The 14821-nt window shown below is 41.6% G+C and overlaps 1 protein-coding gene across 3 annotated transcripts; it reads right to left on the bottom strand.

Moving 5' to 3' along the window:
* Nucleotides 1–581: 581 nt before the first annotated feature.
* On the bottom strand, nucleotides 582–9812 carry LOC106577884 (cilia- and flagella-associated protein 251). Of its 3 annotated transcripts, XM_014156313.2 has the most exons (8): nucleotides 9315–9812; nucleotides 8685–8772; nucleotides 6684–7003; nucleotides 5766–5905; nucleotides 2941–3034; nucleotides 2647–2802; nucleotides 1415–1532; nucleotides 582–1202 (listed from the first exon to the last, which is right to left on the bottom strand). In XM_014156313.2, exons 3-8 carry the CDS (start codon nucleotides 6948–6950, stop codon nucleotides 1102–1104), a joined length of 876 nt encoding a protein of 291 aa, XP_014011788.1. In that variant the 5' UTR covers nucleotides 6951–7003; nucleotides 8685–8772; nucleotides 9315–9812; the 3' UTR covers nucleotides 582–1101. The 3 variants fall into 3 exon arrangements, with proteins under 3 accessions (XP_014011788.1, XP_014011789.1, XP_014011787.1); XM_014156314.2 differs by lacking the exon at nucleotides 8685–8772 and having other exon boundaries at nucleotides 6684–6981; XM_014156312.2 differs by lacking the exon at nucleotides 8685–8772 and having other exon boundaries at nucleotides 9315–9810.
* Nucleotides 9813–14821: the final 5009 nt, after the last annotated feature.

Raw genomic sequence — 14821 nt, 5'->3', positions numbered from 1 at the left:
TACACTCTAACCACTAGGGTACCTGTCACCCCTACACTCTAACCACTAGGGTACCTGTCACCCCTACACTCTAACCACTAGTCTACCTGCCGCCCCTACACTCTAACCACTAGTCTACCTGTCACCCCTACACTCTAACCACTAGGCTACCTGTCACCCCTACACTCTAACCACTAGGGTACCTGTCACCCCTACACTCTAACCACTAGTCTACCTGCCGCCCCTACACTCTAACCACTAGTCTACCTGCCACCCCTACACTCTAACCACTAGTCTACCTGTCGCCCCTACACTCTAACCACCAGTCTACCTGTCGCCCCTACACTCTAACCACTAGGCTACCTGCCGCCCCTACACTCTAACCACTAGGATACCTGCCACCCCTACACTCTAACCACTAGTCTACCTGCCGCCCCTACACTCTAACCACTAGGCTACCTGCCACCCCGGTAGCCTAGTGGTTAGATGATTATGATGCAATCAGAATCATTTTTATTTGATGTAATGTGACGCATAGTTCAAATAATGTGCTAGCAAACAACCATTACATTTCAACACTTGGATGACAATGACATAAGAGCTTGATCACTCCATTGGAAGCAATGGTAGTTTATTAATCCCTTATAATTTTCCAGTTATTTCCCCCTAAAACACTAAAACATTAACAGTCCAGACAGACACATTTGATTTCCCACAACAACAAAAAAACACAGAGGGCAAACAAAACTGGTTGACGTGATGTCATAATGAATGTAAAACTGGGTGTAATGACGTCATTTCAACCAGTTTTGCTCAATGGGTATAAAAAGAAAAACAAAACGCTGTGCAATTCAATTCAAAAGTCTTTAGGAGTGATGCAGTCTCTTCACAGTGATTTGACTCATCCTTTCGTTTGAAGAAGCGGTGTCTAATCCGTCATCGATTCATTGTGACATCACAGACACCAGGATTCTATTTTATGTGATGACGACTCACCATAGAATTAGAATGATTACAAGGATTCTATGGTGATGGGCCTCCTCATAGAGATAGAACCCTGGGGAGGAATTTCTAGTACAAAATCCACGGCACAAACTGTCCCCCGTCTTGCCTGGGACTGGGTCAGAGTGATGTCATATCCTGTACCTCCAGCAGCATGGCGTCCTGTTTCGTCCTCAGCTGGTCTCGAGCCTGGAGGTGAACCACCAGCTCAGTGCTCAGGTCTGATGACACACACACACACACACACACACACAAAACGTAAGGTCTAAGGCAGTGTTTTACAGATCATTTGACAAAGGTGAAATGAAGGTAAAATAATTAGGCTGGTATAACTTCTTCATGAAAAAGGTGAAATATACTGCATCTATCAAATATAATGCAGCCTATATCTAAAATCAAACTATATCCAGTGTATTAGCTGAGTGACCCTCACCTTGTATTGCCTTATTGAGAGTGTTTATGTGAGTGTTGAGATCTTTGAGACTGAAGGCCTGCAGGTCACTACGGTCTCGTTTTCTATTCTTCAACAGTGGATCACCACACGCTAGGCTCTGAGACACAGGGGACATGGTGAAGGGCAGAATAACTGGTTAGGCTCTGAGACACAGGGGACATGGTGAAGGGCAGAATAACTGGTTAGGCTCTGAGACACAGGGGACATGGTGAAGGGCAGAATAACTGGTTAGGCTCTGAGACACAGGGGACATGGTGAAGGGCAGAATAACTGGTTAGGCTCTGAGACACAGGGGACATGATGAAGGGCAGAATAACTGGTTAGGCTCTGAGACACAGGGGACATGGTGAAGGGCAGAATAACTGGTTAGGCTCTGAGACACAGGGGACATGGTGAAGGGCAGAATAACTGGTTAGGCTCTGAGACACAGGGGACATGATGAAGGGCAGAATAACTGGTTAGGCTCTGAGACACAGGGGACATGGTGAAGGGCAGAATAACTGGTTAGGCTCTGAGAGAAAGGGGACATGGTGAAGGGCAGAATAACTGGTTAGGCTCTGAGACACAGGGGACATGGTGAAGGGCAGAATAACTGGTTAGGCTCTGAGACACAGGGGACATGGTGAAGGGCAGAATAACTGGTTAGGCTCTGAGACACAGGGAACAGAGTGAAGGGCAGAAAAACTGGTTAAGCTCTGAGACAAAGGGGACATGGTGAAGGGCAGAATAACTGGTTAGGCTCTGAGACACAGGGGACATGATGAAGGGCAGAATAACTGGTTAGGCTCTGAGACACAGGGGACATGGTGAAGGGCAGAATAACTGGTTAGGCTCTGAGACACAGGGGACATGGTGAAGGGCAGAATAACTGGTTAGGCTCTGAGACACAGGGGACATGGTGAAGGGCAGAATAACTGGTTAGGCTCTGAGACACAGGGGACATGGTGAAGGGCAGAATAAGTGGTTAGGCTCTGAGACACAGGGGACGTGGTGAAGGGCAGAATAAATGGTTAGGCTCTGAGACACAGTGAAGGGCAGAATATAAGATAACTGAGGATAAAACCGAAGAACCAAACACTGTGGGCCTTGAGGACAGTATGATGATCAGCCCTTTGTCCCTCCTTCCTAACCCCTCGGGTAGATGTCAAGGGTTGTATCAGAAGGCAAGGGAAAGCAAGCGCCATATTGCTTAAACCTATACTCTCTCTCACCTCCTGTTTCTGCTCTGTTCTCAGCTTGTTTTTGAGTGCACTCAGCGCAGCCTTGAAGCCTGATGATTTGCTTTTGGCTGCAGCCGGGGACTGGGGCTGCTGGGACACCTGCACGTTGGAACCGTTGGAACCATTCTTTACCGCCATTTTGGGATTCTGGAGTGGCCAAAACAAAATGGTGACAGGGCTTTAAGATCGAGATCTGGAATAAAATAAAACTTTATTTTCTTTCTGATTGATATGAGTTGTAGCACTCTACCTACGACTGACCTTACCTTTTGAGTGTGTACTTACCTTTGTGCAAATCGTTACTGCAGAATCCTCCTCCTCTTCTTCGCTCCCGCTGTCATTGATGAAGCACAGCTGGAGGTTCATCTGATTTGAAAGACTGAGGAGGACGAACCATTTTTTTGGTGTTAGAATCATAAACAAATCCCACTTGTGTGATGAAACGGAGGGAGAAGTCTAGATGTAGTTTTAGTTTATTCATCGGTCTAGATGTCGTTTTAGTTTATTCATCGGTCTAGATGTCGTTTTAGTTTATTCATCGGTCTAGATGTCGTTTTAGTTTATTCATCGGTCTAGATGTCGTTTTAGTTTATTCATCGGTCTAGATGTCGTTTTAGTTTATTCATCGGTCTAGATGTCGTTTTAGTTTAGTAATCGGTCTAGATGTCGTTTTAGTTTAGTAATCTGTCTAGATGTCGTTTTAGTTTAGTAATCTGTCTAGATGTCGTTTTAGTTTAGTAATCTGTCTAGATGTCGTTTTAGTTTATTCATCGGTCTAGATGTTGTTTTAGTTTATTCATCGGTCTAGATGTCGTTTTAGTTTATTCATCGGTCTAGATGTCGTTTTAGTTTAGTAATCTGTCTAGATGTCGTTTTAGTTTATTCATCGGTCTAGATGTCGTTTTAGTTTATTCATCGGTCTAGATGTAGTTTGTCACGAATCCCCCTGGTACTGCTGCTCATTCTGTTCACCAGTTCTGGAGGTCTACGTCACCGGCTTTCTAGGCTTCACTGAACGGGATTCATTATCATCAACCCCGGACTGTCTTGTCTGATTACACACACATGGTTCCATTATCATCAACCCCAGACTGTCTTGTCTGATTACACACACCTGGTTCCATTATCATCAACCCCAGACTGTCTTGTCTGATAACATACACCTGGTTCCATTATCATCAACCCCAGACTGTCTTGTCTGATAACATACACCTGGTTCCATTATCATCAACCCCAGACTGTCTTGTCTGATAACGTACACCTGGTTCCATTATCATCAACCCCAGACTGTCTTGTCTGATAACGTACACCTGGTTCCATTATCATCAACCCCAGACTGTCTTGTCTGATAACATACACCTGGTTCCATTATCATCAACCCCAGACTGTCTTGTCTGATAACATACACCTGGTTCCATTATCATCAACCCCGGACTGTCTTGTCTGATAACGTACACCTGGTTCCATTATCATCAACCCCAGACTGTCTTGTCTGATAACATACACCTGGTTCCATTATCATCAACCCCGGACTGTCTTGTCTGATAACATACACCTGGTTCCATTATCATCAACCCCGGACTGTCTTGTCTGATAACGTACACCTTTGTCGGTTATTGTTCCCATGTCCATTGGTGGTGTGAGTACCTATGCGGTGGTGCAGCTGTTATGCTGCGTGCTATATATATATATAGTGTATACAGGTATCGTCCTGTGTCGTTCAACAAGGTTTATCCTCACTCTTTTGTTTGGGTACAGCCCAGTATTTTTGTATACGTGTTTGTTTTGGGTGTATTAAAAACCCTTATTGTGTATTCCTGCGCCTGTCGCCAAAATCCTTTATACCAGCGTGACATAGTTAATTCATCAGTCTAGATGTCGTTTTAGTTTATTCATCGGTCTAGATGTCGTTTTAGTTAATTCATCAGTCTAGATGTCGTTTTAGTTTATTCATCGGTCTAGATGTCGTTTTAGTTAATTCATCAGTCTAGATGTCGTTTAGTTTATTCATCGGTCTAGATGTCATTTTAGTTTATTCATCGGTCTAGATGTCGTTTTAGTTTATTCATCGGTCTAGATGTCGTTTTAGTTTATTCATCGGTCTAGATGTCGTTTTAGTTTATTCATCAGTCTAGATGTCGTTTTAGTTTATTCATCAGTCTAGATGTCGTTTTAGTTTATTCATCGGTCTAGATGTCGTTTTAGTTTAATCATCGGTCTAGATGTCGTTTTAGTTTATTCATCGGTCTAGATGTCGTTTTAGTTTATTCATCGGTCTAGATGTCGTTTTAGTTTATTCATCGGTCTAGATGTCGTTTTAGTTTATTCATCGGTCTAGATGTCGTTTTAGTTTATTCATCAGTCTAGATGTCGTTTTAGTTTATTCATCGGTCTAGATGTCGTTTTAGTTTATTCATCTGTCTAGATGTCGTTTTAGTTTATTCATCGGTCTAGATGTCGTTTTAGTTTATTCATCGGTCTAGATGTCGTTTTAGTTTATTCATCGGTCTAGATGTCGTTTTAGTTTAATCATCGGTCTAGATGTCGTTTTAGTTTAGTAATCGGTCTAGATGTCGTTTTAGTTTATTCATCGGTCTAGATGTCGTTTTAGTTTATTCATCGGTCTAGATGTCGTTTTAGTTTATTCATCGGTCTAGATGTCGTTTTAGTTTATTCATCTGTCTAGATGTCGTTTTAGTTTATTCATCGGTCTAGATGTCGTTTTAGTTTATTCATCGGTCTAGATGTCGTTTTAGTTTAGTAATCGGTCTAGATGTCGTTTTAGTTTATTCATCGGTCTAGATGTCGTTTTAGTTTATTCATCGGTCTAGATGTCGTTTTAGTTTAGTAATCGGTCTAGATGTCGTTTTAGTTTATTCATCGGTCTAGATGTCGTTTTAGTTTAGTAATCGGTCTAGATGTCGTTTTAGTTTATTCATCGGTCTAGATGTCGTTTTAGTTTATTCATTCAACCATTAAAAGAACTGTTCAAAGACATCATGTTTATCAATGCCAGGGTTGCTGCATTACTATCTGCCTGGCTACTGTACTTTTACTATAACATTTACCAACATAACATTCTGTTTCGTAGACAGCGCCATGCTTCGTACCGAGCGGTCAGGGCTGTCACGCGGCTATTGCAGTCCTCCGCCTCTCCTCCGTCCTCCCAGCTCTCTTTACTCTTCCCTCCATCTCTCTCTCCTGGCCGGCTCATGGACAGCATCTTCCCTCGTTCCAGGACACTGGAAGACTGGAGATGAATCAGATTTAGGAAGCGCAAGATATGGAGGGTATCCCTTGTATGTAAAACCTAACTTTAGTTACTAACTATTGTGTATGTAGTGTCTTTCAACAAGAGATGTAGTTTTTAAAATGTATTTAACTAGCCAAGTTAGTTAAGAACAAATTCTTATTTTCAATGAGAGCCTAGAAACAGTGGGTTAACTGCCTTGTTCAGGGGCAGAACGACAGATTTTTACCTTGTCAGCTCAGGGATTTGAATTTGCAACCTTTCAGTTACTAGTCCAACGCTCTAACCACTAGGCTACGCTGCCGCCCCAGTGTAGGGTTAAAATGCTGTTTCAGCACCTTTTTTATTTTGAGTGAGTGTTGAGCCACCTATTTTCTATTTCAGAAACACACTTTAAAAGTACTTTAGCCACTGTGACCAGCGTTTACCCATGTTATTTTATGTTGAACTACATCACTGCTTTCAATGCAAAACTAGCCACTGAACAAAGCACTTGACTTAAAGAAATTCCATTCATGGAAACATTTGTTTGTTTGTAACACAGCTTCACTGATACATATAGCACACTTCCCTCCAACAAACAGATCACAGGCCTAAACTGCATCACCTGTCCCCATCCATAAGTAACTGACAGTATTCAAACCCTGACCCTTGCCTTCTCCCACCTCATCCCCCTCTGCTCTCTATGTCCCCATCTCCTCTGCCTGTCCAAAAACACCTGCCCCCATCCATAAATAACAGACAGCATTCAACTGTAACCCCTGACACAAACACACACCTTTGTCTTCTCTCTCTTTTCCTCTTCCTGTTTCTCTAGCTCGGCGATGCGCAGGCTCAGTGCCTCCCAGTGCATTATGGGTAGGCCCATGTCATCCTCTCCGTACGAGCCCTCCTGCCACACCAACGCTGCTCCCTCTGCATCTTCATCCTCCTCCTCTTCATCATCTTCCTCTTCAGCCTCGTCGCTCTCTTTCTCCTCTTCCTCCGTCTCGTCGCTCTCTTTCTCCTCTCCCCGCTCCCTCTCTCTCTCCTTCACTCCCTCCATCTCGTGTCAGTAGGAGAGAGATTTCACACTGCTATGGGGAGAAGGGGGCGGTTCTGTTGGTATAACAGAAAGACTAAATAGTTGTTTATTAATACTTTATAAACAGGTTATAAACAAATATATGAACCTACTGTTTTAACAACTATATTACACTGCTTGGTGTTAGGCCTGCTACTTCAAAATGATGATATGCAAGGAAACAATTTGACTTTGAAGAAGCTATAAACATTATTCAAAGGAACATATTTTAGGATGACTTGAAGTTAGTGACAACAGAGGAGAGACTAAATACGTTTGTTTATAAAATATTTGATTGAACCTTTAACTAGGCAAGTCAGTTAATAACAAATTCTTATTACAATGACGGCCTACCCCGGCCAAATCCTAACCCGGACGATCGATGCTGGGCCAATTGTGCGCCGCCCTATGGGACTCCCAATCTGGGCTGGTTGTGATACAGCCTGGAATCGAACCAGGGTATGTAGTGACGCCTTGAGCACTGAGATGCAGTGCCTTAGACCGCTGCACCACTCGGGAGCCCATGGAAAATTGACATGGAACATACTGAATCCTTGGAAAACTAATATCAAGAGTTCCAATGTAATAATGATACTATGTTAACAGTGTCTATTATGTGGCAACAGCAGTGGTGTAAAGTACTTAAGTAAAAATACTTTAAAGTACTAAACACTAGCCTCAACGTCAATAGTGAAGAGGCGACTTCGGGATGCTAGCCTTCTAGGCAGAGTTGCAAAGAATAAGCCATATCTCAGACTGGCCAATAAAAAGAAAAGATTAAGATGGGCAAAAGAACACAGACACTGGACAGAGGAACTCTGCCTAGAAGGCCAGCATCCCGGAGTCGCGTCTGTTTCTCAAACTAGACACTCTAATGTACTTGTCCTCTTGCTCAGTTGCGCACCAGGGCCTCCCACTTCTCTTTCTATTCTGGTTAGAGCCAGTTTGCACTGTTCTGTGAAGGGAGTAGTACACAGCGTTGTACGAGATCTTCAGTTTCTTGGCAATTTCTTGCATGGAATAGCCTTCATTTCTCAGAACAAGAATAGACTGACAAGTTTCAGAAGAAAGTTCTTTGTTTCTGGCCATTTTGAGCCTGTAATCAAAACCACAAATTCTGATGCTCCAGATACTCAACTAGTCTAAAGAAGGTCAGTTTTATTGCATCTTTAATCAGCACAACAGTTTTCTGTTGTGCTAACATCATTGCCAAAGGGTTTTCTAATGATCAATTAGCCTTTTAAAATGATAAACTTGGGTTAGCTAACACAACGTGCCATTGGAACACAGGAGTGATGGTTGCTGATAATGGGCCTCTGTACGCCTATATAGATATAACTTTAAAAATCTGCCGTTTCCAGCTACAATAGTCATTTACAACATTAACAATGTCTACCATGTCTTTATGATCAATTTGATGTTATTTTAATGGACCAAAAATTAGCTTCTCTTTCAAAAACAAGGACATTTCTAAGTGACCCCAAACTTTTGAACGGTAGTGTATATATATATATATCACAGTGCATTCGGAAATTATTCAGACCCCTCGACTTTTTCCACATTTTGTTATGTTACAGCCTTATTCTAAAAATGTATTGAATTGTTCCCCACCTTATCAATCTACACACAATACCCCATAATGATGAAGCAAAAATAGGTTTTTATACATTTTAGCAAATTTATATAAAAAAACCCGGAAATATCACATTTACTCACTACTTTGTTGAAACATCTTTGGCAGCGATTACAGCCTCGGGTCTTCTTGGGTATGATGCTACAAGCCCACCCATGGCTATGCCCCTGCCTAGTCATGTCAAATCCGTAGATTAGGACCTAATGAATTCATTTCAATTGACTGATTTCCTTATATGAATTGTAAAGTCGTTAATTGTTGCATGTTGCGTTTATTTTTTTCAGTGTATACATGTATATGTATACAACGGACCCCGACATTGCTCGTCCTAATATTTCTTGATGCCATTCTTTTACTTTTAGATGTGTATTGTTAGATATTACTGCACTGTTGGAGCTAGGAACACAAGCATTTCGCTACACCCTGCAATGACATCTGCTAAATATGTGTATGTGACCAATAACATTTGATTTGAAGTGTGTACAGTGCAAGACTGCATAATCATATAATAAAATAAAATAAATAAAGTTATATAAAGGATAAAGTGTTTTCAGGACTGAAATACTAGAAAGGCGTGAGTGTTTAGGTCTTAGGGTAGCCTAAAGAAAACGAGAAGTGACACATGACACGTATCGATAGAAGTAGGACATAAGTATATTGTTTAGTTAGCTATTGGGTTACACAATCGATCATTGGCTATCAGAATCACTTACCAAATTCCCCCAGGAGTAGAAACGTCTTGCGCTGTCAAACCGGGGGAGACGATGATTGTGCCCACATAACTTTCTATCTCTTCTCTTGAGCAAAAAATCTTGCTAGTTTCCCTTTATTCTCCTTCCTTCTCTCCCTCCTTACTTTCCACCCTTATTTTTATTCCCCGGTTCCTTAATTCTGGATTTCTTTCTCACTTTAACCGGAGTAGGGCGTTGAACTGCAAGACTATCCAACGTGGCTATGATTGAAATGAACGTTTGTTACAAGTGGCGCAGTTACGTTAGAAACTTCCTAAAAGTTATAACGGTTTTTAGTAGCCGAGAAAATACACTGATTTGTGTGCCAAAACAATAATAACAAAAGCATAAACCTTCAGGAATTTCACGGCTTTTCGGTAAGGACACACAGGGAGCAAGAAAGATGAGGGGTGGAGAGAAATTACCGGCTGAAGAAGTAACGAAAAATGCTAGGTGTCCAATTTCACCGTTTTTAGTGGACTACTGACATTCAAATGATTGAAGAAAGTACATTTGATTGGGTGACTTTAAATTCTGATTGACAGGGAGATGACAGCAAGGAGAACACAGACAATTGTTAGTAAACTTTGTTTAGTAACTTCGTAGGCTATTCCCTTTGTACCATTAGTATTTGGGCAAGAAGTCACACGCCAGCAAATCCTTACAAATTGATAATATATGCACACTAATAATTCGATGTTGAAATGGTTATGGCCTATTCCAGGTTATTCAATAGGGTGTAAACACCTTACTCTGTTTATCTTAGTCGATGTAAGGTCAAAATACATCGATTTAATATATTATGAAAGTGAATAATTTTGCGATTCTAATGCAGTTTATTTTTTATGTAGAACTATTGTGATTGTCGCCACAATTTGAATTCTTCCACATAGGGCTGATTTATTTACATGTAATCTATTATCTATATTAATGATTTGGCTTAAATCCCTCTAAAACCAAGGGATTAGTTAAATGTCATTATGTCATCGTAGTGGAGATGATTTACGATGACTGGTGTGTGTGTGCGTGTGTGTGCGTGTTGTGACAAGACAGGAACACACATAGTGACGCCCAGTTTTAGGCCTTAAGAGTGGTTCCTCACGTAATCCTTTATTTCTGTGCTTACACTGCCTTCTTGTGGCCAGACCAAGACACTACAACCTCCTTTACGAAACATTCAAAATTGATAGATTGTAATTTATTAGAAACTGGAAGAGGTTAAATGTGTTAAAGATGTATTTTGTCTTGTACATGTACTTAGGATATACTGCAGTCAGAGGGGAAATGCATACTTATACAAGTGGCCTACAGTACAGTGCAGTCAGGCTCCCGAGTGGCGTAGTGGTCTAAGGCACTGCATCTCAGTGCAAGATGCGTCACTACAGTTCCTGGTTTGAATCCAGGCTGAATATCATCCAACCATGATTGGGAGTTCCATAGGGCGGTGCACAATTGACCCAGCGTCGCCGGGGTAGGCTGGTGTTGTAAGTAAGAATTTGTTCTTAACTGGCTTGCCTAGTTAAATAAAGTTTGAATAAAAAAAATAGCGCAGTTGTATGAAGCTTATGATTTTGGTAGACTCAGCAATACTTTTTATTTACATTTATTTAACCAGGCAAGTCAGTTAAGAACAAACTCTTATGTACAATGACAGCCTACCCCGGCCAAACCCTAACCCGGACCACGCTGGGCCAATTGTGCGTCACCCTATGGGACTCCCAATGGGACTCCCGGTTGTGATACAGCCTGTAGTGTCGACAGTCGGTCTGTAGTGACGCTTCTAGCACTGAGATGCAGTGCCTTAGACCGCTGCACCACTCGGGAGCCACAATTTGACATCATCTGCAGGCTGCCACGATTTGCTTTTTGCAAAAATTGACCTTCCACAGTAAAGATATACAGTATACTGGGTTGTATAGACTGTAGGCAATATGATTTCGGTTTTCAGTCTGTTGTGACATTTTCCTCACAAATTATCCGATGTAAATAGATGAAAGATTGAGAGAGAGAGAGGCTAAAATCAAATACAATTTTATTAGTCACATACACAAACTCAGCAAAAAAAGAAATTTCCTCTCACTGTCAACTGCGTTTATTTTCAGCTAACTTAACATGTAAATATTTGTATGAACATAACAAGATTCAACAACTGAGACATAAACTGAACAAGTTCCACAGACATGTGACTAACAGAAATTGAATAATGTGTCCCTGAACAAAGGGGGGGGGGGCAAAATCAAAAGTAACAGTCAGTATCTGGTGTGGCCACCAGCTGCATTAAGTACTGCAGTGCATCTCCTTCTCATGGATTGCACCAGATTTGCCAGTTCGTCCTGTGAGATGTTACCCCACTCTTCCACCATGGCACCTGCAAGTTCCCGGACATTCTGGGGGGAATGGCCCTAGCCTGCAATGACAACAAGCTCAGTCCGATGATGCTGTGACACACCGCCCCAGATCATGACGGACCCTCCACCTCCAAATTGATCCCGCTCCAGAGTACAGGTCTCGGTGTAACGCTCATTCCTTCGACGATAAATGCGAATCCAACCATCACCCCTGGTGAGACAAAACCGAGACTCGTCAGTGAAGAGCACTTTTTGCCAGTCCTGTCTGGTCCAGCGATGGTGGGTTTGTGCTCAACGTTGTTGCCGGTGATGTCTGGTGAGGCCCTGCCTTACAACAGGCCTACAAGCCCTCAGTCCAGCCTATCTCAGCCTATTGCGGACAGTCTGAGCAGGGGCGAAAATCTGATATCAATTTTGGGGCGGACAATTACATGAAATTTTCTCAAGAGCAATTCCTGAGGGGGACACCAAAAGTAGTGCTGTAACACATAGCCTACATTGTAATATGGTAAATGTATATTGAGGAACCAAAGAAATAAGGTGTTTGCCGTACTCCTAACTACCGGTACCCAAAACTACACAACTAATCACAACAGCAATACCATTGCCTTTAACAAATCTTAGTTCAGTCACCAGTTTAAGTTGAGAGTGGGGGTATCCATGGCATTTTCCAATTATGTTCCTATTTTACAAGTCAAAAAAATTGAGAACCTTTCATAATGTTGCCACACAAAGACTAAACAAACTTACCTGAGACTCCCTGTCTCTGCCAGTCTGTCCCTGCATATCTGTCCCCAACTCTGTGTCTGTGTGCCATCTGTTGCCTGCTCTGCCTAATGACATCATTGTGAAACATTTCCATTAGAATTTCATTTCTTTCTTATGAACATTTTATCAACTAGTCTTTGAGATATTAGGCTACTAGGGTTCTTACTATGCGTTTTGGTGTATTGAAAAATACTCTGATGTCCGTCTTTTATTTTTCTGCCATTTTTCTACCTGGCTGGCTGGCTGGCTACACACACCGTGTAGTGTGTAGGTTATTTACAGTAGGAGATGGGCTTCTATCATCTTCAATCATTCTATTTGGCTTCGATCTAAAAGGTAGCTAGCAAATGTGAAACGGATTAAAATGACAAGAGTTGACAGCTGTATGAGTTCACTATTTACACAACATATGCTGCAACCTTTTGTAATTTTAATAGTTTGTTTCATATTGGCTGGCTTCCAACAATAGCTGAATTTGCAAAGCTAGCGAGCACCAATTCAGTTTCAGTGGTGTTTGCTATAATCTTTGCTACCCGGGTTAAATAAAGGTGAAATAAAGTAAATAAATAAAAGTTCCCTTGCGACAATTTAGCTTTTGCAACGAGACCATTAAATATATTTAAGACAATGGTAGAAGAGTGTAGTTCTGTTCAGTTTGGATTTCAGTTTATCGGTAACCTTATCACAGGGACTTTGAAGCACTAACTTACATCATCTGCATGCTGATCTTGGAATAAATTGACGATAGCAAAGATTCCATCTTTGACGACGCCACATAAATGGAATAGGTACAAGCTAGCTTAATAGTTAATATTTGCGCGCTAGCTCTGCATATTCAGCTAGTGTGTGTGCGCGATTGACTGGATTAACCTCACGTCAGTTACGTTCATTGAGTGCCTTTCAGACAGTAAATACGACCTCTCTGTTACCTAGCAAGCTAAGGAACTGGCAGTGGATCAAACCATTGTGAGGCAAATATTTTGAAACTTAAAAACACGCTATTAAGTGTCTATAATCAGCACAATTGCTTTCATTCTGTATTATTAATATTATTTAAATTACATAGTTATGTTTCAGTGATATATTGGGGGGGACAAATCATATTTTTCCCAGGATGGGGGGGGTCGTGCCCCCCCCGGGATTTCCACCCCTGAGTCTGAGCACTGATGGAGGGATTGTGCATTCCTGGTGTGACTCGGGCAGTTGTTGTTGCCATCCTGTACCTGTCCCGCAGGTGTGATGTTCGGATGTACCGATTCTGTGCAGGTGTTGTTACACGCGGTCTGCCACTGCGAGGATGATCAGCTGTCCGTCCTGTCTCCCTGTAGGGCTGTCTTAGGTGTCTCACAGTGCGGACATTGCTATTTATTGCTCTGGCCACATCTGTAGTCCTCATGCCTCCTTGCAGCATGCCTCCTTGCAGCATACCTAAGGCACGTTCACGCAGATGATCAGGGACCCTGGGCATCTTTCTTTTGGTGTTTTTCGGAGTCAGTAGAAAGGCCTCTTTAGTGTCCTACGTTTTCATAACTGTGACCTTAATTGCCTACCGTCTGTAAGCTGTTAGTGTCTTAACGACCGTTCAACCGGTGCATGTACATTAATTGTTTATGGTTCATTGAACAAGCATGGGAAACAGTATTTAAACCCTTTACAATGAAGATCTGTGAAGTTATTTGGATTTTTACGAATTATCTTTGAAAGACAGGGTCCTGAAAAAGGGACGTTTCTTTTTTTGCTGAGTTTATTTAGCAGATGTTATTGCGGGTGTAGCCAAATGTTTGTGTTCCTAGCTCCAACAGTGCAGTAATATCTAACAATACACACACATCTAAAAGTAAAAGAATGCAATTAAGAAACATATAAATATTAGGACGAGCAATGTTGGAGTCAGAGTGAATATATACAGTACCAGTCAAAAGTTTGGACACACCTACCCATTTCCAGGGTTTTTCTTTATTTTTTACTATTTTCTACATTGTAGAATAATAGTGAAGACATCAAAACTTTGAAAAAACACATATGGAATCATGTAGTAACCAAAAAAGTGTTAAACAAATCAAAATAAATTTCATAGCCACCCTTGATGACAGCTTTGCACACTTTTGGCATTCTCTCAACCAGCTTCATGAGGTAGTCACTTGGAATGCATTTCAATTAACAGGTGTGCATTGTTAAAAGTTAATTTGTGGAATTAATTTCCTACTTAATGCGTTTGAGTCAAACATTAGTGTTGTGACAAGGTAGGGGTGGTATACAGAAGATAGCCCTATTTGGTAAAAGACCAAGTCCATAAAATATCAAGAACAGATCATTTAAACAAAGAGAAACAACAGTCTATCATTACTTTGAGACGAAGGTCAGTCAATCCGG

This window comes from Salmo salar, chromosome ssa18 (assembly GCF_905237065.1).
Source record: "Salmo salar chromosome ssa18, Ssal_v3.1, whole genome shotgun sequence".
In the NCBI taxonomy this organism is placed as follows: domain Eukaryota; kingdom Metazoa; phylum Chordata; class Actinopteri; order Salmoniformes; family Salmonidae; genus Salmo; species Salmo salar.
The sequence above is the reverse complement of the archived record's forward strand: the minus strand, read 5'-3'. Positions and strand labels throughout refer to the sequence as shown.

What these genes read in the sequence shown, in the direction of transcription:
- LOC106577884 (XM_014156313.2), bottom strand. Translation starts at nt 6,950, where the DNA reads ATGGAGGGAGTGAAGGAGAGAGAGAGGGAGCGGGGAGAGGAGAAAGAG. An exon ending in AAAAGAGAGAGAAGACAAAG is followed by an intron (nt 5,906 to 6,683) that starts GTGTGTGTTTGT and finishes ATTCATCTCCAG; the next exon opens with TCTTCCAGTGTCCTGGAACG. An exon ending in GAACAGAGCAGAAACAGGAG is followed by an intron (nt 1,533 to 2,646) that starts GTGAGAGAGAGT and finishes CCTGTGTCTCAG; the next exon opens with AGCCTAGCGTGTGGTGATCC.